Source organism: Thrips palmi, unplaced genomic scaffold (assembly GCF_012932325.1).
Source record: "Thrips palmi isolate BJ-2018 unplaced genomic scaffold, TpBJ-2018v1 HiC_scaffold_15, whole genome shotgun sequence".
NCBI lineage: Eukaryota > Metazoa > Arthropoda > Insecta > Thysanoptera > Thripidae > Thrips > Thrips palmi.
In genome coordinates this window covers 1,217,187-1,244,137 of record NW_023144624.1, presented here as the reverse complement: position 1 = coordinate 1,244,137, position 26,951 = coordinate 1,217,187, and the positions used below count along the sequence as shown (strand labels likewise).

General features: G+C 54.4%; 4 protein-coding genes across 8 annotated transcripts in view; 2 read left to right on the top strand and 2 right to left on the bottom strand.

Moving 5' to 3' along the window:
* Nucleotides 1-300: 300 nt before the first annotated feature.
* LOC117641031 lies at nt 301-12,360 on the top strand. The gene is made up of 6 exons (XM_034378125.1): nt 301-619; nt 4,434-4,445; nt 4,834-4,899; nt 10,336-10,650; nt 10,735-10,883; nt 11,026-12,360. Exons 1-6 carry the CDS (start codon nt 547-549, stop codon nt 11,065-11,067), a joined length of 657 nt encoding a protein of 218 aa, XP_034234016.1. The 5' UTR covers nt 301-546; the 3' UTR covers nt 11,068-12,360.
* Nucleotides 12,351-15,830, bottom strand: LOC117640988 (peroxisomal biogenesis factor 19). Of its 4 annotated transcripts, none has more exons than XM_034378069.1 (7): nt 15,744-15,830; nt 15,264-15,358; nt 14,958-15,182; nt 14,696-14,874; nt 14,191-14,310; nt 13,547-13,708; nt 12,351-13,453 (listed from the first exon to the last, which is right to left on the bottom strand). In XM_034378069.1, exons 2-7 carry the CDS (start codon nt 15,304-15,306, stop codon nt 13,334-13,336), a joined length of 849 nt encoding a protein of 282 aa, XP_034233960.1. In that variant the 5' UTR covers nt 15,307-15,358; nt 15,744-15,830; the 3' UTR covers nt 12,351-13,333. The 4 variants fall into 4 exon arrangements, with proteins under 4 accessions (XP_034233960.1, XP_034233957.1, XP_034233959.1 ...); XM_034378066.1 differs by lacking the exon at nt 14,191-14,310 and adding an exon at nt 14,359-14,496 and having other exon boundaries at nt 15,744-15,829; XM_034378068.1 differs by lacking the exons at nt 14,191-14,310; nt 15,744-15,830 and adding exons at nt 14,359-14,496; nt 15,545-15,699.
* Nucleotides 15,831-16,389: 559 nt separating this feature from the next.
* On the top strand, nt 16,390-19,278 carry LOC117640986 (parafibromin). The gene is made up of 10 exons (XM_034378063.1): nt 16,390-16,520; nt 16,983-17,088; nt 17,174-17,439; nt 17,518-17,731; nt 17,813-17,990; nt 18,079-18,206; nt 18,286-18,416; nt 18,520-18,749; nt 18,825-18,966; nt 19,078-19,278. Exons 1-10 carry the CDS (start codon nt 16,390-16,392, stop codon nt 19,112-19,114), a joined length of 1,563 nt encoding a protein of 520 aa, XP_034233954.1. The 3' UTR covers nt 19,115-19,278.
* A 117-nt stretch (nt 19,279-19,395) lies between these two features.
* LOC117640987 overlaps nt 19,396-26,951 on the bottom strand; it is a 36,128-nt gene continuing 28,572 nt past the window's right edge. The window contains exons 1-6 of one of the 2 annotated variants that reach the window (XM_034378064.1): nt 24,038-24,357; nt 23,621-23,774; nt 21,215-21,660; nt 21,004-21,139; nt 20,540-20,853; nt 19,396-20,452 (exon numbers count right to left, since the gene is read on the bottom strand). In XM_034378064.1, the coding sequence (XP_034233955.1) occupies nt 20,037-20,452; nt 20,540-20,853; nt 21,004-21,139; nt 21,215-21,660; nt 23,621-23,640 (1,332 nt within the window). In that variant the 5' untranslated portion in view covers nt 23,641-23,774; nt 24,038-24,357 and the 3' untranslated portion in view covers nt 19,396-20,036. Of the gene's footprint in view, nt 20,453-20,539; nt 20,854-21,003; nt 21,140-21,214; nt 21,661-23,620; nt 23,775-24,037; nt 24,358-26,951 lie in introns of those variants that run through there. The other variant, XM_034378065.1, reaches the window with a different exon arrangement.

The window sequence follows — 26,951 nt, the reverse complement described above, 5'->3', positions numbered from 1 at the left end:
CCAAAAGTCCGCGATTTCCGGACCCTCCTGCGAGTCTGCGACGCACTTCCCGCCGGACACGGTTTGTTTTTGTTTCTTCAGCGGGAAGTGATTCAACTTTGATTCCGCCCTTCCGCCGTGGCGCGCCCCGTGCGACCCGCACCACCCGCCGGGACGGCGCGGGACGGCGCGGGACGGTGCGCCGGGACGCCGCTCCGCTGCCCTCCCCCGCCCCGCTGCCCTACGGGAGCCTGTTGCTTCTGGGGGGATGATAAGCGCGCGGGCCGCGCCGCCTCGACCATTTCAACCCCAGCCCGAGGCCCAGCCGCTACCCCGGCAGCCCGGCAGCCCGACAGCCGCCCCGCCGCCCCGCGACACAGCACAGCCTGGGACCGAGCCCAGCCCGCGGACACAGGGCCAAGTCCGCGCCGAGCCCACCGAGTGCAGCAGTGCAGTGAGAGGGCGCATCGGTCGGCGCGGAGTGAAGGTGCTGCAGGAGCCACGCGCCGCCACGCCAACCAGCAGCGCACCCAGCAGCGCAGCGCCCAGCGGGGGCCGACGAGCACCATGAGGACCGCGACGTCGCTCGTGCTCTTGGGGATGCTGTGGGCGGTGACCGTCAACGCGGCCGCAGCAAAACGTGAGTCCGCCTCGGCCCTCGGCCGGCCCGCGTCCTTAGGGTCGGGAGGAGGAGCAAGACGAAGACGAGGGCGGTGGGCTGCCGCGGGGTGCGCCTCGGGCGCGTCTCCAGCGCGACGGCCTGCACCCCTTGCGGGGCCACGGTGCGGTGCCCCGCCGACTGACACCGCACATCGCCGTCGTCGCTCTGTCTCTCTTGCACTCATGGCATGAGCCCAGGAACAGGTTTCCGTTAAGTCAAAGCGAGTCAAAGAACCTACTCCAAATTGAAAGGCGGCACACGCGGTAATCATTTATCATTCGTTCAAAGAACTCAAAGTGAGCGTTTTCCGGGTGTGCGAGAGAGGCAGCGACGAGCCTCCATGTGGATCCAGCCCAGCGTGCTGGAAACCGAATGCCGAAAGCGCAGTACTTGGAATCACGACCGGGGAACCGAAAAACCGCCAAAGGTGGGTGCGGTGCGCCCAGCACAGCACCACCACTGTTAGGGGCAGTCGCGCACCGCGTAACCGGAGCCGTCATGAAAGCACGGCGGGGGTTCGATCCCCGCCGCAGCGTTTTCTGTTTGGAATGCATGGAATCCCCGCGCGAGCGGCGAGAAGGGCGGCGTTGTGGCGTCGCGGCATTACGCAGTCCAAGTGCCTACCCGCGCGGGCCGCCGAGCCGAGCCGCCCCCGCCCCGCCCCCGCCCCGCCCCGAGCACTTGCACCGCCTTTCATTACTAGGCAAATGTGGCCACACTCGTGACCGCCCTCGGCTCTCGCCGGCCACACAGCGATGGCGGTGTGGTGCCAAATGTGCTAGGCCGCAAGCCGCGCGCGTTGTCCGTCCGTCCGCGCGTTGACGACGTGCTTTCTGCGTTTTCATAGTTGTTTGGTAGTTTTTCTGGTGCAGGTGCCCTTGGCCGCGCCGAGGGCTTGGCTGGCTTGGCCGTGGGTCCGACTCCCTGAGTGACGGCCGGCCCTCCGGGACCACTCGCCTCATCATGTTTATTACCGTCGACATAATTAAGTCCTGGAATATAAAATTCCTGGACGCGCAACGCGACATCACAATTTTTTTTTAATTTTCTTTTCAGTTGTGCGCACGACACGACGCGGCACGCTCAGGTGTCGTTTGCCGCGTCCTCCCCTCGGATTTGGCACGCCACGCGGATGGACGGCGAAGACCCATTCAGGCGGCCGCCACTGTCGGCCGTGTTTTGAGCAGCGAACGTTCCCTCTTGCATATTTGGAATGGTGCTTTCGTCACACTGCTTCCGCCCCGCGTGGGAGCGAGACAGACAGAGCGTCGAAGCATTGTGCGAAATGGAGCTCCCGTTGTGCGCCGCGTCGCAACAAGTCTCCGTGGCGCGCGCCGCGGCCGCCAGTTGTGCACACACCGCTGCGCCATGCCCCTGCCACGCCCTGCCACGCCGCACCGCGGTGCCTCCTCGCTGACATAAACGTCCACATAAAGACGCAATCCTCGCTTTAGCGGCCCCGCGTGCCCGCCGGCCCGCCCCTGCGCCGCGGAGATAGCCTCCCTGTTGGCTCTTGAGGCCGCGGTGCACCGCGGTGGGCCGAGGCCGGCTGACCTCCTGGGGAAGTCCCGGAAGCCGCGGCTGATGTGGACGGCGTGACAAGGAGTCCCGGGCGGGGTGGGGCGGGGGGCGGGGCGAGGCCGTGCGTGGCTTTCGCTGGCCCGGATAGCTGAGGACTGCCGTGGTACGCGCCGCCGCGCCGCGGCTCCAGGGAGCTATAGTACCCCCAACGTGTTCCGGGTGTTCTTTCTCTAAAAAAAGTGCCGGGAAATTCAGAACGCAGTTCTTTGGTCCACCAGCAAAGTCGTGAATACGGCCAGAGAGCGAAGGCGAACTTCCGGTGAGCCGAGATTTTCGAAGAGCGTTCGGGAGTGAAGGAGTGGCCCGTGGCGCGACTCTGCCTTTGGCGACCGAAGTCGGATTGGCGTCGCTCTGTTTGAGTCCTTCATTCCGCCTCCACTGGCGGAATACCAGCAGGGGCGGATTCGGGCAACCCGGCGGCACGGCTGTACGGCGTGGCGGCCTGGCCTCGCATTGACAGGCGCTCGCGACGGAGACGGCTTTTTGTTTTGCTCAACTCCGAGGACTGCTTGCGCTCGGCTTGCGCTCGGCTTGCGCTCGGCTTGCGCTCGGCTTGCGCTCGGCTTGCGCTCGGCTTGCGCTCGGCTTGCGCTCGGCTTGCGCTCGGCTTGCGCTCGGCTTGCGCTCGGCTTGCGCTCGGCTTGCGCTCGGCTTGCGCTCGGCTTGCGCTCGGCTTGCGCTGGTCGGCTTGCGCTCGGCTTGCGCTCGGCTTGCGCTCGGCTTGCGCTCGGCTTGCGCTCGGCTTGCGCTCGGCTTGCGCTCGGCTTGCGCTCGGCTTGCGCTCGGCTTGCGCTCGGCTTGCGCTCGGCTTGCGCTCGGCTTGCGCTCGGCTTGCGCTCGGCTTGCGCTCGGCTTGCGCTCGGCTTGCGCTCGGCTTGCGCTCGGCTTGCGCTCGGCTTGCGCTCGGCTTGCGCTCGGCTTGCGCTCGGCTTGCGCTCGGCTTGCGCTCGGCTTGCGCTCGGCTTGCGCTCGGCTTGCGCTCGGCTTGCGCTCGGTGCCAACCGGTCCCTCCGCACGGCTGCGTTTGGAGTTTTAATTCCTGGGCGCGGGCCGAGCAGGTGGGGGCAGGGCGTGCGCGCGGCCCGCCCCAAGACCCGCCCCCTTGGCCCACCACGGCCCACCGCGGCCCACCGCGGCCCACCACGCACGCCCGGCCAGAGACGCCCCGAGGTCATGGGTCACGGGCGCGGCAGTGTGCAGGAAAAAGTGCCAGTTAGCGCCCGCTTTAGGCAGCCCTGATGAGGAGCGATGCCACTCGGGGGAGACCGCCACCGCGACGCCACCGCGACGCCACCCGCACCCTCGACACGTAAACTCTAATTTTTTCGAGCAGTTTAGCGGGCCGCCCTGCCGCGGTGGTGTGTGCGGCTGACGGAGCGGCGGGGGGCGGCAGGACAATGTCAGGCTGGCAGGCCGCGCACGGGGCTGGCGGGGCTGGCGGGGTCCATGCGTTGCGGCCGGGCGACGCGCGGTTTGCGTAGGCATGTCTGCAGCAGTTGCTTGTTTCCGATCACTGCCTCGTCGCTGTCTCTCTCTCTCGCCCCTACGGCAGTCCCCACGAGTGCGAGCGAGTCGGAGCGACCATAGCCATGTTCGGCATCAGCCCGCAGGGCCCGCAGGCATGTCAGGCGAGCGTCCAGCCCGCCCTGCCAGTGCGCCACCGCCAGCTCGTGCCGACTCCCCACCCCACGCCCCTCCACCTATGGTAGGTCCTGCCCACCCGATTGACTCGCAGTGCCTGGGAGTGCCTGGGAGTGCCCGGAAGTCGGGACGGGTCTGACGAGGCACAGGAATGCCGGCCGAGCTGCTGACGCCCTGGGGCTCGTTGGGGGCGGGGGTTGGGGGCGAGGGCGTCCACATTTCAGCGATCCGCGACAGCCTGAGGGGGCCCTGCGGGGATGCTAGTTGCTTTTGACTGATGTTCGGCCCGGTCTCGGTGGAAGAGCGACGAAAGACAGCGATCCCGCCGAGCCAAGGACAGGCAAAGTATTGCAGTGGCGCGGCGGGGAAAGCCGGCAAAGCGCCCCGCTGGGCAACGCAGCCCCGCCATCGTGGCAGTGGTGCCAACCTGCAACAACCCGTAACCCGCGCGACCGTCGCATGGGTTGCCTTGATATCTCTGACAGTGTGAACAGAGCAACTCGTGCCTCTTTTTCCATTTTCCAGGACACTGCCAGTGTAGTGACTCTGCCTGCGTGTTTTTCTGTTTCAGGAGGTGAGCGAGGTGAGCGAGGCGGCAAAGGCGCCCTGTCCGGTGGCCCTCCTTGTACGGTAGTGGCAGCAGTAGCGAATAGTTGTAGACTTAGAAGACCAAAGCGTGAGCTAAATAAACATCACCTTACCTGAACTTATTTCAAACTGAAGTTTAAAGTGCTGGCTACTTGGTCCCGCACCAAACTAAGTAGGGGAGTCTGGGAGACTGGTTTGCCTGTCGGACCCACAACGGGGATCTGTGTGATAGTAGCGGCTTATAGAGAAGGCTTCTAATAAAAAACAGTCCATGGCTGCAAACAAAGTGTTTATGTCCCTCAAGTGTGAGCTTTCTAACCTGCGTGTGCAACAGAACCTTTCCCGCTTATTTTAAACTTGTTTGCAACTTGTTTGTTTTACAGACAGTGAAGACTTCTTTTTTCGACAGCTTAGGTCTCCATTCGAGAGAAAACTAAAGGGAACGAGAAGTGAGTACTCACCCTCAAATCGGCACGTGTTTCACTTTCACACAGTTTGGGCTGCACTCGGTTGCTGGCGGGTTCGAATCCCACCAGCGCCGCGGCGTCTGTATTTTTATTTTCACCCGCATGAAGACTTTCTTTGTTTCTCCGTCTTGCAGCCCTCGCCTCCCGACAGGAGAAACATTTCCATTGAAATTGACCAGATCCAGCCGAAGCTGTGTTGAACGTTGAACGTGCTCCCACGCATGGCCTTGAGAGTAGATTTATTTAATAAGGACAGGCCCTTACAGTGACCCCTTTCGATTTCCGCGGTTGATGGCTTGGCAGATTGCTTACCTAAGTAGATGTCCAAAAATAAAATATTAGGTCGCTCGAAGCCTTCTTGGCTGAGTTATAGCTAACTTTGTTTTTATTTCTTAAAAAAGCTGGGTATTTTGGGTATTTTTTATACGAGACGTACTTTTTAAGCCAGGTGGATGAAAATTGGCTCTGTTGTGCAAAATTAAATAAGGAACACGATGGTGCCCTCAGAATTGATCTACGACCAATACTTGCGGAGATATCGGCCTCCAAAGTTGAAAAAAAGGGCCAAAATGTACGAAAATACCCAAATCTTGGGATTTTGGAAACTATTGGACCCATTGACACGACTCAACGCTCATGTTGTAGAAAAAAAGCCACGGAATCCAATGAGCTCCCGCGCAGGTCCGTGAGACTAACCGTTCAGGAGATACGCGGCTCTAAAGTTAGCCATTTTTCATAGGGTGCCGAAAACGTTGTTTTTGCACCTTTTCAGACTGTTGAGCCTTCAGCGACACGTATCCTGCCTGCCTTCGCTGAGAGCTCGGCTCAGGGGAAGGCGATACTGTGGCGAAACGCAGCCCACTGGCAGATTAAAGAAGAGGCTCTCAGAAGAGGTGCTCAGGAAGAAAAACACCGCTGAGGGAGCCACCATCCACGCAGTGCATTAGCCCGTCCCGATTGAGCCCCGATGACCTGAGAGCCCGGGTCAGAGCCCCGGCCGAGCCCGACTGAGTCCCGATGGCCCCAGACCTGACCTGAGCCCCATTAGACCCCATTTAAGCCCCGCGCCAAAAAAATGTTGCAATTTGACAAAAAAAAACAGTTCAAAGACGGATTTTTTAGGGGTTAAGGAGGACCCCTATTGTTTTTGACGGCCCAGATTCTTTTCCTTCCGCCGACGCAAATCGAAAAATGGTTCCCGCCAAATTACTTGTTATTATAATCAAATAAAAATTCCTGAAAATTTCGAAAATTTATCGTGAGAATTTAACGTAAACGACTAAAACATAAATTTGAAACAATCAAGCACCCTTATCCGTCCACATTTTCCAGAAACGTTTCAAAGAGAAATAGTGCCACTCCTCAAAACTAAACCTCCTGCCTCATCAAAGTGACGAAAAATCGTCTGTGTTCAGAGAAAATGGTTAAAACATGAAAAAAAAGTCTCCATGGCAACGACACCGTGCCATCGTACCAACTGTCAAAATTTAAAGTCGCTGATAAAAAAGAAATCAAAACGCCGTGAAATTCGAAAATGCCAATGCTAACGCATTGCACGGTGTCACGACATTGGAACATCTTTGAAGTCTGTGAATAAAAAGTTCGTAGCAGAAAAGACGCAATAAATTAATTTTCGGGGGTTGGCAACAATTTTCTCGGCGTCTGCGCCCTTTCGAAAACCGCGAGGCTGAAAAAACGAGTAGTCGCGCATTGAAACTGCCCCTCCATCGTTGCTGAGGTTGGATTGTTAGGCTTGCTTTAAAAGATTGCGGTTCTCTTGTGATGTTTTCCTCAATTCTGTAACCAGCACCACGGTTGGTTTGACAAACTTTATAAACTCGGGAGTGGTGGTTTCGGAACTTGGGTGATTTTCGTTTGACGAACATGAGCACTTTAAATCGCGAGATGGACTGAGATGGTCACTGTGTTAACTGAATCAGGTTTGGGGATATAAAAATACCGGTAGGTTTCAAAGTTACGTAAATAACGGTAACATTAACGTAATTAACGTTTAGACGACAGACTTCAAATTGATTTCCACAACCGGTACACCGTGCAATGCGTCAGCATTGGAATTTTTTTTTAGCGTGTGGCTCAAACCGGGCCCAGGTCGGGGCTCTGACCAACGGGGCTAGTCGGGGCTCGAGTCGGGCTTGGCCTGGGCTCGACCTTGACACCGACGAAGTCTCCGCCCACAGGCCCTGACCCGGTCGGGCCGGTCGGTCTAGAGGAATCCGGCTAAGCCCCGGCAGAGTCCGGCCGGGTCAGGCCACGCTGTTAGAGTGGTCCGGCGGAACCCGCCCCAGTCCGGACTCACGGTGTAGGGAGACCACTCTTCGTGTGGTGCCCTCCTACACCGTGACCTCACTTGGCCGGACTCGGTCGGACAGTGCCGGGGCTTAGCCACACTGTGCGAAAAAACCACAGTGAATCCCGTTAATTTTTTTGCCGGGATTTACTGTAGTTCAGAACACAGGATTTACCGTGCCTGGCTACAGTATCTACTGTACCTGGTACAGGATATTCCGTACTCCACTCCTGTGGTACAGTAAATCCCGTAGAAACTACAGTAGATCCTGTTACAAAAGTACAGTAAATCCTGTACTCTGAACTACAGTGACCGCTGTACTAATCACTACAGGATTTACTGTGATTTTTTCCCACAGTGCAAGACTAGCCGGATAGGACGACCGGGTGTCGGCCAGGTCTGGACAGAGTCTGAGCCGGGTCGGAGCCGAGTCGGGTGGTCGGATCGGGGCCTATAGGCCAGGACTTCATCGGAGTCTGGGGTAGGTCATCGCGGCTCAATCGGGCCAGACCACTCCTACAGCTTGGCCTGACTCGGACGGACTCTGCTGGGGCTTAGCCAAGGCTTAGCCGGATTCCTATGGGGCGACCGGGCGGGTCAGGGGCGGGACTGAGTAGGGTCAGGGCCTATGGGCCGGCACTTCGTCGCAGTAAGCCCCCGCCCGCCCCGGCCAGAGCGAGGGGTCAAACACTCTGGTAATCGTGTGTACACTTCTTCCAGTAATCATTAGTAATTACACGCCAAAACCTGCTATTTTCGCTGTTTTTATCGGATTCTGGGGGGGGGGGGCTCCTATGAAAATAGGCCACACATGCTCTTGGCTGGCTAAAATAATAGAGTTTGTTAAGTATTTTTGTAGGTAATCACATCCTGTGTACACTCCTGAGCTGAGTGGTGGACCCCTCGGGCCAGAGCCCAGGCCGAACCTGACTCGAGCCCCGATGGTCAGAGCCCCGGCTTGGGCCCGGTTTGAGCGAGCCCTACTTAAGCTCCACGCCAAAAAAAAACTTCCGTTTTGAACAGTTTTTGTGAAGATTTTGCGTCAAATTGCAACATTTTTTTTGGCGCGGCGCTCAAATGGGGTCTAATGGGGCTCAGGTCAGGTCTGGGGCCATCGGGACTCAGTCGGGCTCGGCCGGGGCTCTGACCCGGGCTCTCAGGTCATCGGGGCTCAATCGGGACGGGCTAATGCACTGCGTGGATGGTGGCTCCCTCAGCGGTGTTTTTCTTCCTGAGCACCTCTTCTGAGAGCCTCTTCTTTAATCTGCCAGTGGGCTGCGTTTCGCCACAGTATCGCCTTCCCCTGAGCCGAGCTCTCAGCGAAGGCAGGCAGGATACGTGTCGCTGAAGGCTCAACAGTCTGAAAAGGTGCAAAAACAACGTTTTCGGCACCCTATGAAAAATGGCTAACTTTAGAGCCGCGTATCTCCTGAACGGTTAGTCTCACGGACCTGCGCGGGAGCTCATTGGATTCCGTGGCTTTTTTTCTACAACATGAGCGTTGAGTCGTGTCAATGGGTCCAATAGTTTCCAAAATCCCAAGATTTGGGTATTTTCGTACATTTTGGCCCTTTTTTTCAACTTTGGAGGCCGATATCTCCGCAAGTATTGGTCGTAGATCAATTCTGAGGGCACCATCGTGTTCCTTATTTAATTTTGCACAACAGAGCCAATTTTCATCCACCTGGCTTAAAAAGTACGTCTCGTATAAAAAATACCCAAAATACCCAGCTTTTTTAAGAAATAAAAACAAAGTTAGCTATAACTCAGCCAAGAAGGCTTCGAGCGACCTAATATTTTATTTTTGGACATCTACTTAGGTAAGCAATCTGCCAAGCCATCAACCGCGGAAATCGAAAGGGGTCACTGTAAGGGCCTGTCCTTATTAAATAAATCTACTCTGAACAGTCAGTCCAAACTCGTTTCGCCCGCACTGCATGCGTCTGCCCTTGCCTCGCCTGCCTCGCCTGCCTCGCCCTTGCCCATCTCACGGCATGCCAGCTAGCTTGCAGAGCGCAGCGCGGCGGGGCGGCGGCTCTCTGTATAAATCACAGCACGGGAAGCATGAAGCATGGCGGAGGCCCCTTCCCCGACTGAATCAGTGTAGTGAACGCGCCGGCCCGCCCCGTTCCGCTTCTTTCGGGCTTGACTGCGATGATGGACAGGAAGTAGAGCTGCCAGTGTTTTTGTTCCACTCCTATTATTTTGTATTTTGTCAAGTGTATGTCCGCAGGTGCACGAACGCAAGCGTTTCGAGTCCGGCATGCCCGGGCGGCCCTGGTAGGAAACCGGTGACGAATGATTTCCCTGGGTTCGTGGCTGGGAGGTTTCTTTTACTCATCCCTTGTGTCTTTTTCGCGGCGTGCGGCGTGAAAACGGGGGAAGGACTAAAGCATGCTCTTTCATCTCTTATCCGGTTTGTTCGTTTGTCTGAATCTGGGCGAACCGCACACCGTGACAGTGGTCCCTGGTCCCCGATGCTAGGCCCCCTTTTGGGGGCATACAGGACATGAGCCCCGTCCCGTTTGAGCCCCGATGGTCTGAGCCCCGACTTGAGCCCCAACCTGAGCCCGGGTTGAGCCCCGACTTGAGCCCCGACCCAAGCCCCAATTTCCAGAGCCCGGATTGAGCCCCGACCTGAGCCCCGTTTGAGCCCCATTTGAACCCCACTTGAGCCCCATTTGAGCCCCGCGACCTGAAATCACGCATTTTTGCATAATTTATTGCTATGGGGCTCAAGTGGGGCTCAAATGGGGCTCAAATGGGGCTCAAACGGGGCTCAGGTCGGGGCTCAATCCGGGCTCTAGAAATTGGGGCTTGGGTCGGGGCTCAAGTCGGGGCTCAACCCGGGCTCAGGTTGGGGCTCAGGTCGGGGCTCAGACCATCGGGGCTCAAACGGGACGGGGCTCATGTCCTGTATGCCCTTTTGGGGCCTCAACTCACCACTCGGATCCACCCTGCCCTGCCCCGTCCACCCAGTTTCGTCGCTCTGTCTCTCCCCCACCATTGAGGAACGCCCCGCGAGTGCGAGAGAGACGGGGCGATGAATCGTACCCCAGACCGCGCCGCTGCCTTACCGCCGGCGTCGTCCCGGGCTGGGCGTGTTGCAGGGGGCTGCTCGGCGTACGGCCACTCCTGCTTCGGCGGCTACGGCAAGCGCGGCGGCGGCGCGCTGGTGGCGCCTCTGCCGCTGGCCATGCCGCGCGACCAGCGGGGCCAGGCGGAGGGCCAGGCGGACCGCGACGCCGACGCGGGGATGCAGGCCGGGATGCAGGCGGAGGCGGAGGACAAGGCCACCGTGCCCGCCGTGGAGCTGGACGGCGCGCGCGGCGTGCCCTTGGGGTTGGGCGTGCCTCTGGGCGCGCCCGGCCTGCACGCCGGCGACGCCAACGACGCCACCCTCATCATCCTCCGGCAGACTCCAGGTTCGAATCTTCACAACCACCAACTCATGTTGATCGCCGCTGCAGCCGATTTCTGACTTGTTTACGGTGGTGCTGCCCCCGCAGTTAGCTCCCGCGCGCCCCTCTGGGGCAGGTCGCTGGCGCCACCCGCGAGGATGCTGCGCGGCGACGGCGGCGACCTGGACAGGGCGGACAGCGACGAGGAGGCCGACCCGTACAACGCCGTGGCCAACCGCCTGTTCCTGCGCCGCTGGGTGAGTGAGTGTGCCAGTGTGCACGGCTGCCCTGCTATGACGTCTCTCTCCCGCACTCATACACAAAGGGTGCGAGAGAGACAGACGGGACCTCTCGCTATGAACCAGCCTGTGGAAAGACCAACAACTTGTTTGATTGCAGTTGAGGACCTACCGTCGACCTGCTGAGCGCAGCCCGCACTAAGCGATGTCCGAGACGAGCCCCCTCCCAGCCTCCCTCCGCGCTGCCCTGCCGTTGGCTGCCGTCCGCAACGGCAACGCTTGGAGCTTGCTGCTGGACCACCCCGTCGAGAAGGCGCACGGGGGCATCAACACCAGTCTACCAGTCTGCTGCAGGGCCGCGCGGGCTCCGACACCACGGGTCGGCGCGCACCGCTCCACGCTTCTGTCCCTACGCATGCCTCCATCCCGGCACACCCTGGGACTTCCCCGAACACCGACTCAGTTTAACCGCGCTCCCCTGCCCCTGTATCTCCAGCAGCGCTTGGGCATCGTGGGTCCCCCGCAGCACTTGGGCCTGCAGTGCCTCTAGGGCCACTAGGGCCACCAGGGCGCGCGGCCATGGCCGCAGCGCCGTGCCGTGGCCTCTGCGGTGGACCCACTGGCTGGAGTCCGAAGCGCTCAACGAGTGGGCAGGCGCGCCACGGTCCCCACGACGTCAGTGAGGGTGGCCATCGTTGCGGATCGTCAAAACACACCCCAAATTTATGCTGATCTCACAAAAACTTCTGTTAATCTCAACTACATACGCTTGTGGATGGAGAAAAGAGCGGACGGGGAGGGGGGGGGGGAGGAGGAGGGGTAATTTACTGACGGCCATACTGACCACCTGCGTTAATAGGCATGAGCAAATTATCACTCAAATCCATACCCAGGAACGAAAATTTGTTATTTTGGGACTTTAGATTGTAACACAGTGACTGCTAGGTTGCAATATGGAGAGCCAAACAAATGAATGGAGGCACAGTCTCTCCATAGAGGGGTAGCAATGCATCTGCTCCTACCAATGGCCTCTCCATACTGCTATGGTGGATGAGGGGTTGACCGGCCACCTTCACTGACGTCACCAATGCATATCGAGTGTTATTATTATTCTGGTGTTTTTGTTTCAAGTAGTGTTCTAAAATATGATAATGTCATCTTTTTTGTCGTCCATTGAATTGTTAAAGAATAAACATGTGAACACATGGCCTCAGCTTTATGTAGTCTACTTCTATTTTAGTGAATTTGAGATGAAATAGTCCTTCACTAGCAATGATAGTTTTGTCAATTATAAGTCATAGACGATTATTCATTACTACTCCACTTCCTTATCACTAAATTTCAGACGTTGAAACACAGCATCTGATGAATATTGTATTAATTTAACCTCCTCTCATCTTTTACTCCGTTTTAATTTTCTAAAATAGAAAAAAATGTAGAGAATGGTTCTCAGGTTAGAAGACTGGTTTGAAAAATAAACATGAGTCATGCAAAATTATACTTTTATTGCTGACAAAGAAAGTTTTTCCAATCCAAGCACAGCTGATTTAAACACCCACACAGCACCACACTTTATAAGTCTTAATTCTGTGCTTCCAACAAAAATAGCCACACACACATAAGTGCCAGAGAAAGAATTACCAATAAGATAAATTCTTTTACAAAAGATAAAACAACCGACCATATTGACAATGAAAATTGTAGAATATATTAGACGTCCACCCACTTCAATGTATAAACAAAGAACCATTGAAGCACATTTGAAATGAAACAATAACAGAGAGCACTATTTAAAACCAAAGTCATTGAGCACTGAATTAAATTGTAAATTTTGATGAAATCATCACATATATTATACAACATTGGATGAAGATGATAAGATACATCATGTCTATTGATAAATAAGATCTTGTTTGCAGTAACATCAAATAATGTTGAAGACTCAACACCCACAATAACTGAATGAATTCAGTAGATGACAAAACCCTCATTTTAAAAGTCGGCAGAGATACAATCTAAGATTTTAGCAATTCATAAAGAAATATCAAAGATAAAAATGTACCTTAGGCCATGGAAAATTCAGTACACAACATATGCAGTAAAAAATGATCACAGATGACTCAGAGGACAATGGAAGCTCTTATGAAAAGGGCTAGTGAGGTGGTTGAGAAGGTGTTGGATATACTCAGTACTCCACTCTCTTATGTGCTGGGTGGTAGGATTCCCAATAACGAGAAAAACAAGAAAGACAGGAAACAAACAAAACAACAAACATAAATGAACTAAACTAGAACAGCTACCATTAAAAGATAACACAGAGATTTGACAATCTATGTTCAATGAAACTGAATTAGAAAATGAATAACAACAACAAACAGATAAATGAAAACACAAGAGATTTTTGATGTTAAAGTCCCCAGCTCACTACCTTAATGTTTTCACATCATGAATTATTGTAAAATGTCTGCTTACATGATGTTGCACTGATCAGCTCCACTGTCCTTCAGCATCGCATCAATTTTAGAATCATCAATAGCATTACCAAGTTGTGCAGTGAGTTCCTGAGGTGGCTGTCCCAACTCCTGAGCCTGAAGTAAGGACAAAGCAAACATGAATAAGTCCAAAAGATTTAATGAGCTTGAAGAGTGGCTGAGAGCAAATTGTTTCAAACCGAGGCCTACCTTTCCCATTAGCTCAATCATGTGATCTAGATGCTCCTTGTCTCCTTCACCTTCTTTTTCAAGTTCTGCAACGATTTTTTGCACAACCTCAAGCTGAGCAGTGTACCGCTTCAAATCCTCTTCACTCAGTTTTGATTTGTTTTCTTCTAACCAGGCTGGGTACTAAAACAAATATTTTCATATATTTTCAATGGAACTTTAAATGTTACAGATAAGAGTAATAATAGGTTCATGAGTTCAAAACACTAGTGTTTATCAAAACTCGGTAATGTAAACAAAAGTATCATGCACAGGTATGGACATTGAACTTAAAAACTCAGAAAACACAAACACAAACCAAACAAGGTCACTAAATGTTACTAAATGTCACTTCATTTTGAATTTTGGTTCTAATGAGAAAGAAGATGAAGTGTGGTGATCTTTACTTGCCTAACTACTTCATATTGTATGACATTATGCCAATGAGAAAACTGTGAGAGTATTAAGCTAAGTTATTAAAAAGACAACACACTGAATTTTTTTTTATTCTTTTTTAAAAGTTAGATCCTTATGTTTTAAAAACAGTTTGTTAGTTTGATGCGCAAGCACAAGGCACATTAATTTCAAACTAAACAGTCAGAGTTACTTTAGACACCACACATTACCTTCTCTGCTAATTCTTTGAATGATGGGAGCATCATTTCTTTAGACAGAAGAGATTTCATGACATTTCGCATGACCAGAGAGAATTCTCTGAGTTCAGCATCACAGTCTGGGAGGCTCAGCTAGAGAGAAGCAAAATTTTATCAATAATTGAATAAAATTATACTTACTTTCTCAGACATCTCTTTGAAGGAAGGTAGTAACATTTCTTTAGAGAGCAATGCAAGCATCATCTGTTGCATCACATTTGTTAAGTTTTCCATGTCATTCCCTGAAGCATCGTCACCATCGCCTTCCTCACCATCCCTCTGTTGCGAATTTGAAACAAAGTCACTCCAAGCAAATTAGAAAATAAATGGCATGAAGAAGAGATTTAAGGTATCAGACAAATTTTTACATGATCCCACGCTTGTTTGCAGTTCATATTGTTGACAGGTACTTGGCAAAGAGAATTGTAATGAAGGAAGTCATAGATAATGTCAATAGGTTTTGATTATAGATTCTTACCGCAGCTGGGAATGCTTCACTGAGGTTTTCCTTGAGGCTCTGCATTGCTCCCATGATGGCATCGGAGAACTCTTTCTCTTTTGAATCATCGCCAGCAGGTGGTGCTTGTCCAGAGAAAAGTTTCAAATTTTTCAACCGATTGGAAATATCTTCTGGTGTAAGACCCTGTTCCTGAGCAGCTGCAAGGTCAATGGTCATTGAAACACAGGCTTAACAGGCACTCAAGGTCGAAAAAATTAGAAGGAGCCAAGACTTCACTTGCCAGCAGCTAGACCATCCTGGAGCTGTTGAGTCAGTTCTTTAGCAAGATCAGAAGATTCAAATTCCTCCTGTGCCTGCTTGTATAATGCTTCTGTTACTTTTTCTTGCTCTTGTTGAAAACTCTTCCATTTTTCCATATTAATGGATCCATCAGCATTCAGAAACTGACTTGGATCGAAATTTGATGTGGAAGGCTCCTCAGGTTTCTTAAAATCCTTGGCGGCAGCTGTAAGTTCAGGAAAATAGAAGGTATATTTAAAATTTTAATGTAAAGGCAATATTTTCCAAAAATAAAGGCCACACTTACAGTCCAGCAGCTCATCAAGTTCAGGATCGGGTTTTTCTGCCATTTTGCTGATGTTTGATTTTTCACTGGTACACACCAAACTTCACAACGTGAAGCTAAAATCAAAAATATCACAACTTAAAACGCTGTTTCATCATTTTCAGTAGAGACATGTACATCAAAGAATAATTATGCATAGAAAAGATCTTGCCGAATCACAAAACAGGGTCGAAAGAATCAAAGGAACGAGAAAGTCATGCTCCGGTATGTGGCAATCACTTTCAACAGAAAATTAGATACACCTCAATAATGAGACTATGACCAGCAGCAAAGCGGGGTTGGGGAAATTCCCGATGGCAGAAAGTCAGGAGGCTCTGCTTGATAGCTGAATCAGGCACACATCAAGGGATCCAAGTAGCTTGCCACATACAGGGAAGACACCGAGAACTCAAATAAGCGTTGAGATAACGGAAAAATAAATTTTTATGTAGCTGTGCTTACCGTGTCTAACCCTAAGGTGCACTTCTGCTTGAGAGGAGAGGGGGAGGGGAGACGTGGAGGAATGGAGGGGCGGGGCTGAACAAAATGGTATGGCAAATTTCGAGGTACAATGAACTTGATTAACTTGATTTTGGCAAAATAACCAAATAAAGTATGCTAATGACACAGGAATCTCGTATTTAATATCCACCTTTTCATGAATAGTATTTTTTCTAGTCAATGGTCAGCTTCAACTATGTTTCACGTTCTTACTTTCTTTCTAAGCAAGAGCGTCAGTCAAAGTTGTTTTAAGCGTTCGCGCTCTCGTACCAACAACCAAAAAGATTTTGAGTATGTGTAGAAGAAAACGTGCACTGAATAGGGTTTTCTTTGGTTCAATCCGGAAATTTTATTTTTGGTATAGGTATCTTTCAGCTCGTGCTGTTGCTTCTGCCAAAATAGGGGAGTGGGAAATTTTCTGGTGGAGGATCGGTGATGGTAGTGTTGGCCACCGCCTTGCCAATCCTTTTGTTTAGGTTTGAATTCCACCCCCTCCTCCCCCCGCTAGACCCCGCAAAAAGCCGTCAACAGAAACACACACACGGAGGCCATTTAAGAAGAGTAGTGAACATAATTTTAGAAATCTGTCTACTTATTCCGGGTCACGATGGCGGATCCACTGAGTTTATTGAGGCAATACAATGTGAACAAGAAGGAAATAATCGAAAGAGAAAGCCAAATCATATTTGGAGAGTTCTCTTGGCCGAAAAATGTGAAGACAAACTACTTGATGTGGGGGTATGTGTTTTATTTTTGGACAGGTCTTCCTATTTATTTATATTTTTTCCAATGGTAACTTCTGTTTTAGAAGCTGTTTGTTTCCTAGTTTGGGAATGTCATGTTTTTCAAAACAATCTTTACCTATAAGTGGGTCAATTTTACTACTGTGCTGTATAACCTCTTCCTATCATTCATTCAAGTGTCATTTTTTGAAATTGTCCATGGAAGAAACCTGCTCTTCTTATACTCAATTGTTCAGTTGCAGCAACGGGTTTTCGATTTTCATTTTTTGTTACTCACCCTTTTTTTAGTGTGAATGGACATTTACTTCAATATGGTTCCTCAGAGACACCTTTTTCTTGGCAAGCTGTCAAGTGCCAAGGACAACGATTAAATTTATTGCACCTGCAATATGGCCAGAAATTTCATTTCAATTTTCTGTTTTATCAGTCATGTTTTATTGGTTTTCTGCATATTCAGGTCCGGAAAGGATGGAGCACCGAAAGAATATTACACTCTGGAATGTCTACTATTTCTGCTTAAAAATGTTGGACTCACTCATCCTGTCTATGTCCGACAAGCTGCTGTAAGTATGATTTATTTTCGCTCTTGTTGTTCTTAACGCTCTGTTTTTCAAAACTCATCATTGCAATCCTTTCTGTATTGTGTAGGCTGAAAATATTCCAGTTGTGCGACGTCCTGATCGTAAGGATCTGTTGGCATATCTTAATGGGGAAACAGCCACAGCAGCTAGTATTGATAAGTCAGCTCCTCTTGAGATCCCTACTCAAGTCAAACGCACAGCAGAAACTGAAAGTATTGAAACGGTAGCAAAGAAACCCCGTCTTGAAGACCTGCAGGTGCAGAGAGTCAAGGAGCAACTTGCAGCTCGTTTGGATGCCCCTAAGGAGGCATCTGTTACCATCGACAATATTAAGTATGAAATTGGTTCACAGTAAATAATAAAATAAACAATAATGAATGCAAATAAATAACTCTTCTAAATTTGTCTCAGATCTCTATCCGAAGCTATGTCAGTTGAAAAAATTGCTGCTATCAAAGCCAAACGTCTTGCTAAAAAACGAACAACCATCAAAGGTACTGATGAACCAGGCCTGGGTTCAGATTTAAGGGGAATGCTTGATTTTGATGTGGACGTTACCAAAGATATTTTGTCAAGAGAGAGGCAGTGGCGGACGAGAACTACCATCCTGCAAAGTACAGGAAAGGTAACAACATTCCTGTGGCTGAAATCTTCAGTTACGTTAGTAATAGTCTCCTGAATGACACTCTTTGTGCCACTTTTACAGATTTTTGCTAAAAATATATTAGCAATACTTACTTCTATCAAAGCCCGTGAAGAGGGAAGAAATCGACCTCCTCAACCCACACCAGCAATCACTCCCAGAGCTACCCCAATGCGAACAGTGCCTCAACCTACTATGTACAACCGTTACGATCAGGAAAGATTTATCCGGCAAAAGGAAGGTATGTGCATCATCATACTCTTCTGAGTCTTGTTTATCTCTACCTTCATTTTTGAACACCAAATAAATATTCAATCTTATTCCAACAGAAACTGAGGGCTTTAAAATTGATACCATGGGAACTTATCATGGTATGACACTGAAGTCTGTGACTGAAGGGACACAGCCCAAAAAGCCCACACCTCAACCAAACCCGATGCCTGCACCTCAAGCGCAAGTATGTTATTTGAATTTTTGTTTTTATTTTGATTGATTGATTGCTCTGCTGTATTAATAATCTGTTGTTTGTTCACCAGCCAAGAGTAGGATCTATGAGCCCTATTTCAACCAACAAACGACCATCAAGAACGCCCATAATTATCATTCCAGCAGCAAACACATCCCTTATAACAATGTACAACGCCCGTGATATTTTGCAAGATCTGAAGTAAGTTCACTGAATAGAAGGCGTTTTTTCATCAAGGGTTTAAAAACTTTAATTTAAATTAATCCATTTTTTATTCCTTTTTTTTTTTTTTTTGGCCTTACAGATTTGTTAGCACTGATGAAAAGAAAGCTCAAGGTGCGAAGAGAGACAATGAAATTTTACTCCAGCGGCGGAAGGAAGGTGGTCTTACAGTTCCTTATCGAATCGTAGATAATCCCAGCAAACTGAACCATGCTGATTGGGAGAGAGTTGTTGCTGTGTTTGTAATGGGACCTGCCTGGCAGTTCAAGGGTTGGCCGTGGGATGGAAATCCAACTGAAATTTTCTCTAAAAGTGAGTATTATGTTTGACAAGTAAAGGTTCATGGTTTTTTTTTTCTGTTTGCTGACTGGTTGTTTTTTTTCTCAGTCTGTGCTTTTCACTTGAAGTATGACGAAATGAAACTTGATGCGAATGTTGGACGGTGGGCTGTACATGTGGTGCACCTGTCGAGAACTAAGAGACATTTAGACAGAGCTGCTCTCATGGTTATATGGGAGAAATTAGACAAGTAAGTGTTTCCAGTGCATTTCCTATAGTATCGCAAGGTTTTACTCAATTTGAGTTTAAAACCTACAGTCCTTGTCTACTCTGTATTGATTGGCCATATTTTTTCCTTCAGGTACATTATGAAGGAGAAACCCCATCTTCGTTACTAGTGCCTTCTGAATTTTTGGTATCTAGACAGAGGCGGTTTCTGAAGTGCATTTGTAGATAGTGTTAACAGTTGTACAATTGTGTAAAACGATAGAAGTTCAGGAACTGTGCAATAGTACTGTGTATTGAGGTATCATTTCAATAAATTTTAAGTCCTGTTTCTTTTCTCAGTGTTTCAACCTGGCAAAAACTTGTCTTTACCTTGCTTCAAACAAGTTATTTTTTTTTTTAAATTAGAAGAAATTATTTGGAAATGGGTTTGTTTTAACCAATAAATATCTGATTGTTTATGTAAGCGATTTATTGAGATTATTCACAGTATGTGATCATAATGAGTGATAGAGAGCACAGCTCATCACAATCGACAGTCTAGATTATTCTCACAAGTCCAATCTTCTTGACATTTTCTTTATTACTTTCTTTGTTTTACACAGCACATTTGATCTGCACAACAAGAAGACCTTATACATCACGTCCCTAAGCAGCAAGAAGTAATTCTTTTCTAATATTCAAACATTTTTATATAATAAGTAAGTTTATGAACAAAGTGACTAGATTTTCAAGTCTGCCAGTCACAGAGACTTACCAGAGAAGCTCTCTCATGTCATTTAATAAAATCAGGCAACTTGGCCTAAAAAGCTGAGAAAAAGCTCAAACCGCTTTCTCTCCGTCGTTCTCTCGAACGAATACACAGAATGCACAAACGCTTTGCATATAAACTAAAGCCGTGACACCCGCCGCAATGTACAAGTAGAAAGAGACGACAACAGTGACGTGGAGCGTTGCACCCGTCAAATTTGAAAATAGTGTCCCCACTAGGAGTCTTTGACTAAGCACGCGGCGCGGCGGCGCGGCGGCGCGGCTCGCGTGGGGAAGAGATCAAGAAAGAGCCTGGCTCGTAGCGCTCAGCGCGGCAGAGCAGCGCTACGCGTACGACTGGTCCAGGCTGATAAACTTATTATTGGAGGAAATGCCCCTGTCCACCCAGTTCCGCAGACGCCCCCGCAGCTCCTCCAGGCTCTTGGACTTGGCTTTGTTAATACGCTTGTACTTGACGTCCTTCGGCTTGGTGACGGAGCGGTGGTTCGACATGACCCTGTTGTAGGTGGTGACGTGGTTGGGCCCTCCGTTCGGCGCCACCCGAGCCACGGCCAGGTCGCAGGGTTCCGTCAGCACCTCCAGGCTGCCGTACACCGGGCAGCCCACGCCGGGCGACCCGGGGCAAGGGCCCCACTGCCTGCCGGTGGCCGCGGACATGGTGGAGCAGGACGAGTCGTCCACGGACGGGGTGTCGTCGATGGAGGAGTTGGAGTCGCCCTTGTAGCTCTGGCTGCTTGTGCCTGTGGGCAGAGGGAAGGAGGCGTTAGGTTGCGGGGGGCGAGGTCGCCGTCGACCAGAGAGGCGGCTCGGAGGGTGTCTGTACTCACGTCTGGAGTGCGGCTGGCTGCTGGCGCGCTCCTGCAGGATGACGTACTCGCCGACCTCGCTGCCAGGCGCGGACGCCGTCGACGAGCCGCCAGCCGCCGCGGCGTTGGCGGTGCCGTTGGCGGTGCCGCCTTCGCCCTCGCCGTCCTCCTCCACCGAGTACACGGTCTCCAGCACCTCCGGCCGGCGCAGGAAGTTGAAGCCGTTGCCCCGCTGCGGCTGCGACTGGAATTGCTGCTGGCGCCACTTGGCGGTGGGGGACTCGACGGCGTCCGACACGCTGCGCGCCACCGTCACGCCGCCCTCGCCGTAGTGCCTGCAGGCCGACCGGTAAAGTTAGTATACACCTCCTCGGCACCCTGTCTCGCTCACACCCATGTGGAACGCTCCATGCGCGCGAGAGACAGACAAAACCAGCTCGGAATCAAACCACGGGTCGCAGCCCTGCGCCGGCTGCGCCTCTCACCTGAATCTCGGGTACACGGAGTGCTCGTGGTCGGAGCCCGGGCCGTCCTCCATGATGACGGCGGAATCGCTGTCGTTCAGAGAGTCGAGATTCGTCTCCCCCGTCGGGGAGTCTAGGTCGGCGGCAGCGTCCACTCCTGAATCAGAATCCAAATTAAGTCCAGGAACTGTCGCCGCCCGAACACGCCCAGTCCCGAGGCCTGGATCCTTACCTGCTTCCTGCAGCCGGGACTGCAGGAGGTGAATGGTGCGCTGCTGGCGCTGGATCACGGCCTCCCTCTGCACCAGCATCTTGCCGATGTCCTTCTGCTTGCGGACCAGCCGAGCCTTGAGCAGCATCAGCTGGCCCGACAGCATGCTCATCTGCTCCTGGTTGGCGCGAGCCAGCCGGCTGATGGTCTCCTCGTAGGCCAGGGCGCGCCGCCTCCACTGGAGCAGCTGCTGCGCCGTCTTGCTGGGCTTGGCGCCGGGCGTGCCGCCCTGCCCGTCCCGCAACTTCTTGATCGTCCTCAAGGCTTCCTCCAGCGTCGTGGGCGTCAGGTTCACTTCGGCGTCCTCCAGCGTCGGCGCGCTGGGCTGCTCGACGTCGTCGGCGCCCTCGCGGCGCGACCCCTCGCCGACGGGGCCGTCGGGGAGCTCCCCGGGGCAGAGCTCCTCCCTGCAACAAGGGCAGACCTCATTGAAAATAAATCAGAGCCACTGCCGCGTGCCCCGCCACTGTATTCCACCACCGCAGCGTGTATGGGATCTTCGATATTGGGTTTAGGTCCCGTCCGAGCCAACGGGCCAACGGGCCAACGCCAGGGGTTGGGGGAGAGGGAGCGGCAAGGGATGGGGTGGAGGGGCCGCACCGCGGCACCGCGCTGCCGGGGGAATATAGATAGCAAAAGTTGATAAAAGGGCAGGGGGCGCCACTGGCCTGGCCTCGACGGCCCCGAGCTAACGGCTGGGGTCAAATGGTCACGGGGGGTCCCGTCGCAGGGTCAGCCAGGGGGACGGACGCACGGGCGGACTGACCGTGAGTGGCCCCGGGGCTGCGGGGCTGCGGGGCAGGGCGGGGCGAGGGGGCGGGCGGCCGACGACAGGGGGACCGGGACCGGCGCGGCACATAGGGGCAGCCAGAGGCAGCCAGAGGCAGGGGCAACACCGGGAGACCGCAGTGCTCAACATGTTCTGGAGCAACTTGCCGGCGGCAAAGGGCGCCGCGGCAACGCGGCACCCACAACCCGTACGGTGGTGCGGGGGAGGGGGGACGAGAATCCGCGTTCGGACAGGTGAAGGGTTGGGGGATCCAGCCAGCCACTGAGGAAGGGGAGGGGGGGGGGCACACCCACCCCGATATCTATGTACCACTCTGGCCCGCCTCTCGGGACTTGATATCAGTAATTAACTACGAATGTTGTTTCCGTGTTTGCGCGGGCGGGGCGGGCGGGGCGGGCGGGTCGGCCCCAGGTAGTGCGATATGTGCAGTGCTCTTTCCGCTGGAGGGTGGCGCGGGGCGCCACGCCGCGACCCACCCACGACACGGCTCCAGCACCGCTCCAGCACCGCTACTACAGCCTAGAGCCAGGCCAGGCCGACCCCTGCTGCGCTATCTATTATTTAGTCGCGAGCGAGTTTGGTCCTCGAGGCGGGGCGTGGCATGGGTGGGGGTGGGGGAAGGGAGGGGGGAGGCTAGGATAAAACATGATGCAGGGCGTGGAGCAGCGGGCAGGGGAGGGCTACAAATGTTGGCTTTTAGCGGTGTGAATTGTGGGGTAGCCTCCCACCCAACAAACCGCAGCATGGAAAAGAACAGGGGGGGAAATCGGAAAACTCGAGATAAAACAACTCCTGAGCCTCTCGTGGTCAATAAGTGCCCCGCGAGCTTGGCCGTCCCCGTCGTGTTTGTCCGGGGCCTGGGGCTGCCCCCTGCCCGGCCCGGTTCGGTCTCGGTCCCTGGCCGGCCGTGGCGGTGCCGTACTGCGTACTGGCCGCTGGACAGCCACTGGGCAGCTGGAGTCTGGAGGGCCACTTGAGGGGCGCCGTAATAGGATTACCGTGCCCAAGGTGCGCTAAAGGTTGTCCCGCTTGTGCCTTGTCCCCGTCCCCCGCCGGACGCGGGCGGACGGCCGGACAGGCCCCGAGGGTCCTGGGGCAGCCGGTTCTCCCTCAGGACTAATGTCCTCCCGACGTCCCAGCGCCCTGACGGCCTGACGGCCTGACGGGACTCGCAGGACTGATTGGGGCCGACTCGCGGGCGAGTGCGATTGACAGTGCACGCCCTTTCCTCACTCTAGTGACTGCCAATGACAGGGCGGCGACGACGCGACGAGCGCGACTGCTGGCTCATGATTCCGAAAAAAAGTTTCGTCGCTCTCTCTCTCTTTATTGCACCTTGTGTGGGACGCCCCACGAGTGCCAGAGGGCGAGACCGCGACGAAAGGCCTTTTCAGAATCAGACGGCAGGTGGCCATGGCGGTCCCCAAGGCTGCCCCCGAAGGTGCTCCGTCTTTCTCGAACCCCTACGCGAGGTTGGCGATTCCCCGTGATGTGCGTGAGAAACAGCGCGACGAAAGCACTCTGCGAAATCGGCCAGCCCCGCCGGCGGTGCTGGCGGAGCTGCCGGTGTCACTTACCCTTCTGGTTTCCGGGCCATGGCGGGACTTCCCTGCGGGCTGACGCCAGGCTCACGCAGCCGTGCTGCTGGCCGTGCCGGGGGCGTGCGGCTGCCGCGCTGCCTCGCTGTGGCCACCCTGGGCACGCCTGGGCGCCCTCACGTGCGGCGCCTCTCTGTCGGACACACAAGCAAAAACACAAGTTTTACTCTCATGAAAAATGAAAAACGACAACGCACGGCACACCGAGCGAACTCCCGCGCGTTCTGCTGCTCCGCGGCCGTGACGGGCCGCCCCCGCCGCCCCGCCCTCTGACATGGCGACGCCGGCGATCGCAGCGTCAACGCGTCGTCGGCGTCGTCACACGACAGCGGCACGACGCGGCGCCAGCACGCCGTGACGGCAGCGTGACGGGGGCGTGACGGGGGCGTGACGGACCTTGGTCACGCTCGGGCTGCCAGTGGAGCGGAAGACGAGAAGACGAGACGACGAGACTCGCATGCGGCACTACGGGCACTACACTGGGTGGCGCTCGGCGGCTCTCCGGACGATCGCGCGCGTAGCCGTCGCCGTCGGGGAGGCTGTGCTTGCCGGAGACACTCTGGCTCCGTGCGTCGGTCGGCGCTGCGTCGCTCTGCGTCGCGCTGCGGTGCTATGCAGACTGCAGACTGATTGGCGAAACCAAAGCGAGGTGAGGCGAGGTGACCCGGCCGGCCGGCCGGCCGTCCAGCGGTCCAGCGGAGGGACAGGGACCACAGGGACAGGGACGAGCAGAGCCAAACAGAGAGGCCGGTGACACGGCATACGGCAAACGGCACGGCTAGCCGGCCGGCCGCTCACGCTTGCTCACGATGCTCTGTCTCTCTCGCACCTCAACGGCACGCCCCATCAGTGCGAGAGAGACAGAGCGACGACGGACGACGGAGTCAGACTCTAGCGGAAAGGAGGTGCGGGGCAGTGCCGGGCAGTGCGGGGCCAGGTAGATACGAGAGAGAGAAAGGGACAGCGACAGCCCCCGGTGCACGCACCTTTGGACCCTCGACCGAGTCCTCGACTGCCACTGCCGGACGGACTGCCGTGTGCCGTGTGCGACTCACGAAAACGAAAGTCCCCTAATCCCTCTAATCCCATCACCTTGTTGGGGAAGGGGAAGGGGCCCCACGCCCCACGCCCGCCGCGCCCCGCCACGCCCCTGTGTAAATGAATCGGGCCGAGGTAATTGTCCTGAAAGAGGCAAACAGCGGCGCGGGGCGGCGCGGCGCGGGGTGAGAGGGCAAGTTGCTCGCGTGCTCGCTTGCAGCGAAGCAGCGACTTGCAGCAACTTGTGGAGTGCGGCCCGAGGCCCGGCCGGCCCGAGACCCGAGCGCGCTGGGGTTCCCCGCCGTTCCCCGACACCACCACACCACCGCCAAAACAGTGGAAAGAGTCGATGCGAGCGGTGGCTCTCTTGCGAGCCCACGGCCCGGCCGGGGCCCACGCGGCACCCAGAGCAGGAGAACAAGCGCGTGCCTGGAGTTACGCTCATATTTGTTTTTGTTTCTATACAGTACATGATGTTGGTAGAAAACGTCATGAAACATTCCGTCTCGCTGGGCTTCAAAGTCAACAACGAGAGAGCGAAAAGGGAAAACAAAAAAGGATGGGGGGATTAAAATGGAGCAGAGACGGAAAATGGGTGCCCTTTGGGCGGCTCGGCCCTGCCGGCCCTGCCGCTAAGCCGGCTAAACTTGAAACGAGTCCGGTTTGCGTTACAGAATGGCGGCTTTGAGCATGAATGGCAATGAATGGCCTCGGCGGCGACTTTGGAGTCATTTGGCGAAGTGTGCCAGTGGCCGGGCCGGGCCGGGCCAGGCCGGCGCTGCGGGCTGCGGCGGGCATTGCGGTCCGTCGGACTGTCAGGCCGTCAGCCCGCCAGCCCGCCAGCCCGCCAGCCCGCCAGGCCGTCGCGACGCCGACAGTTAGACCTGCTGTTGTTTTTCCAGTGCGGCAGTCCGCTCCGCAGTCTGCAGTGCGACGGACGCCACGGACACGACAACGCATTCCATGTCGAAAATGAGCCGAGCGGCTCGCGGCCCGGCCGTGCCCCGCCATCATCATCAGTCGTGGGAAGGGGAGGCTGCCTGCCTGCCTGGCCGCCTGGCCTTTGTCCTTTTATTCCAGCCAGGGCGATATTAATAATGGAGGCGGCTCCAGGACTCCAGGACTCTCGCGAGGAGTATTCTTTCCTTTCCGCCGTCGGGGTGGCTGGAAGGCGACTGGAAGGCGACTGGAAGGCTGGCTGGGTAGTTGGCGTGGAGACTCTCACCTCGTCTCCCGCCCCGGCACAGCACAGCAGTGCGCAGCATCGCACCAGCTCGTCTCGTTCCGAACAACAAGCACCCCTTCATCACCGGCCGCGCCAGATCGGCAAACAAGGCAATTTAAGTCGATTTCGCTCGCCGATGCCGGGACTGGGCTCCTCCTCCAGCGCCGCATCCCCGTCTCATCCCCCACTCGAGACGCGCCCCCTCCCCCGCCTCTCATCATCGGTCTGGCGAAAAAACTCACAAAAAAACAATCACGATAAAACACGTGGCCCGAGCCCAATGGAATTTTACTATTCGCTCTGATTTTACTTTTATCCTCGCTCGGAAGAGGGAGGGAGGGAAGTGGAGGGAAAGAGCGACAAAGAGGCAACAGCACCACCACCCCGCGCCGCAACTGACTCCAAACTGCTTCATTTCTTTTTTGTTTGCTTGTTTAGGGAATCTTTTCTGTCGCCGTGAGGCGTTGGCGGTGGGGCGGATCGTGGCCGCGGTCTGCAGTGCGGCAGTGCGGCCCTCAGCCCGTCTCTCTCGCACGCTCACGAGACGTCCCGTAGAGGAGCGAGAGAGATCGACCGTCGGCCGCAACGCGCGGAATCACCCTGCTTCCCGCCTTCCGGCGCCCGGCATGCGAGGCGCCTCGCCACGCCACGCCACGCCACGCCACGCCACGCCTCACCACGCCACGCCACGCCACCCCTCGCCACGCCACGCCTCACCACGCCACGCCACGCCACCCCTCGCCACGCCACGCCACCCCTCGCCACGCCACGCCACCCCTCGCCACGCCACGCCACGCCTCACCACGCCACGCCACCCCTCGCCACGGCCACCTGGTGCACGTCAGCAAGTCGGCGCGTCGGCAGGGGAAGCGCGCCACGCGGCGCAATGTCAAATTCCATCAGATAAAGCGAAACTCTTTTTGAAAACAACCGCGGTGGCGGCGGGCGAGCGCGGCGCAGGCGGCACCCGGCGGCACTAGGCGGCACCACGCTGTCAGGGCGCTGCGGGCCGCAAAGGACAACGCGGCCAAAGTTTGGCTTTGATAG

Coding starts and splice junctions, on each gene's coding strand:
- LOC117640988 (XM_034378066.1), bottom strand. CDS start 15,306: ATGGCAGAAAAACCCGATCCTGAACTTGATGAGCTGCTGGACT. Junction 13,709..14,358: donor TCAAAGAGATGTCTGAGAAA/GTAAGTATAATT, acceptor TATTTGTTTTAG/TACCCAGCCTGGTTAGAAGA. Junction 13,454..13,546: donor TGATTGAGCTAATGGGAAAG/GTAGGCCTCGGT, acceptor TCCTTACTTCAG/GCTCAGGAGTTGGGACAGCC.
- LOC117641031 (XM_034378125.1), top strand. CDS start 547: ATGAGGACCGCGACGTCGCTCGTGCTCTTGGGGATGCTGTGGGCGGTG. Junction 4,900..10,335: donor AAAACTAAAGGGAACGAGAA/GTGAGTACTCAC, acceptor GGCGTGTTGCAG/GGGGCTGCTCGGCGTACGGC. Junction 10,884..11,025: donor GCCTGTTCCTGCGCCGCTGG/GTGAGTGAGTGT, acceptor GTTTGATTGCAG/TTGAGGACCTACCGTCGACC.
- LOC117640986 (XM_034378063.1), top strand. CDS start 16,390: ATGGCGGATCCACTGAGTTTATTGAGGCAATACAATGTGAACAAGAAG. Junction 17,440..17,517: donor GTTACCATCGACAATATTAA/GTATGAAATTGG, acceptor AATTTGTCTCAG/ATCTCTATCCGAAGCTATGT. Junction 18,417..18,519: donor GATATTTTGCAAGATCTGAA/GTAAGTTCACTG, acceptor TTGGCCTTACAG/ATTTGTTAGCACTGATGAAA.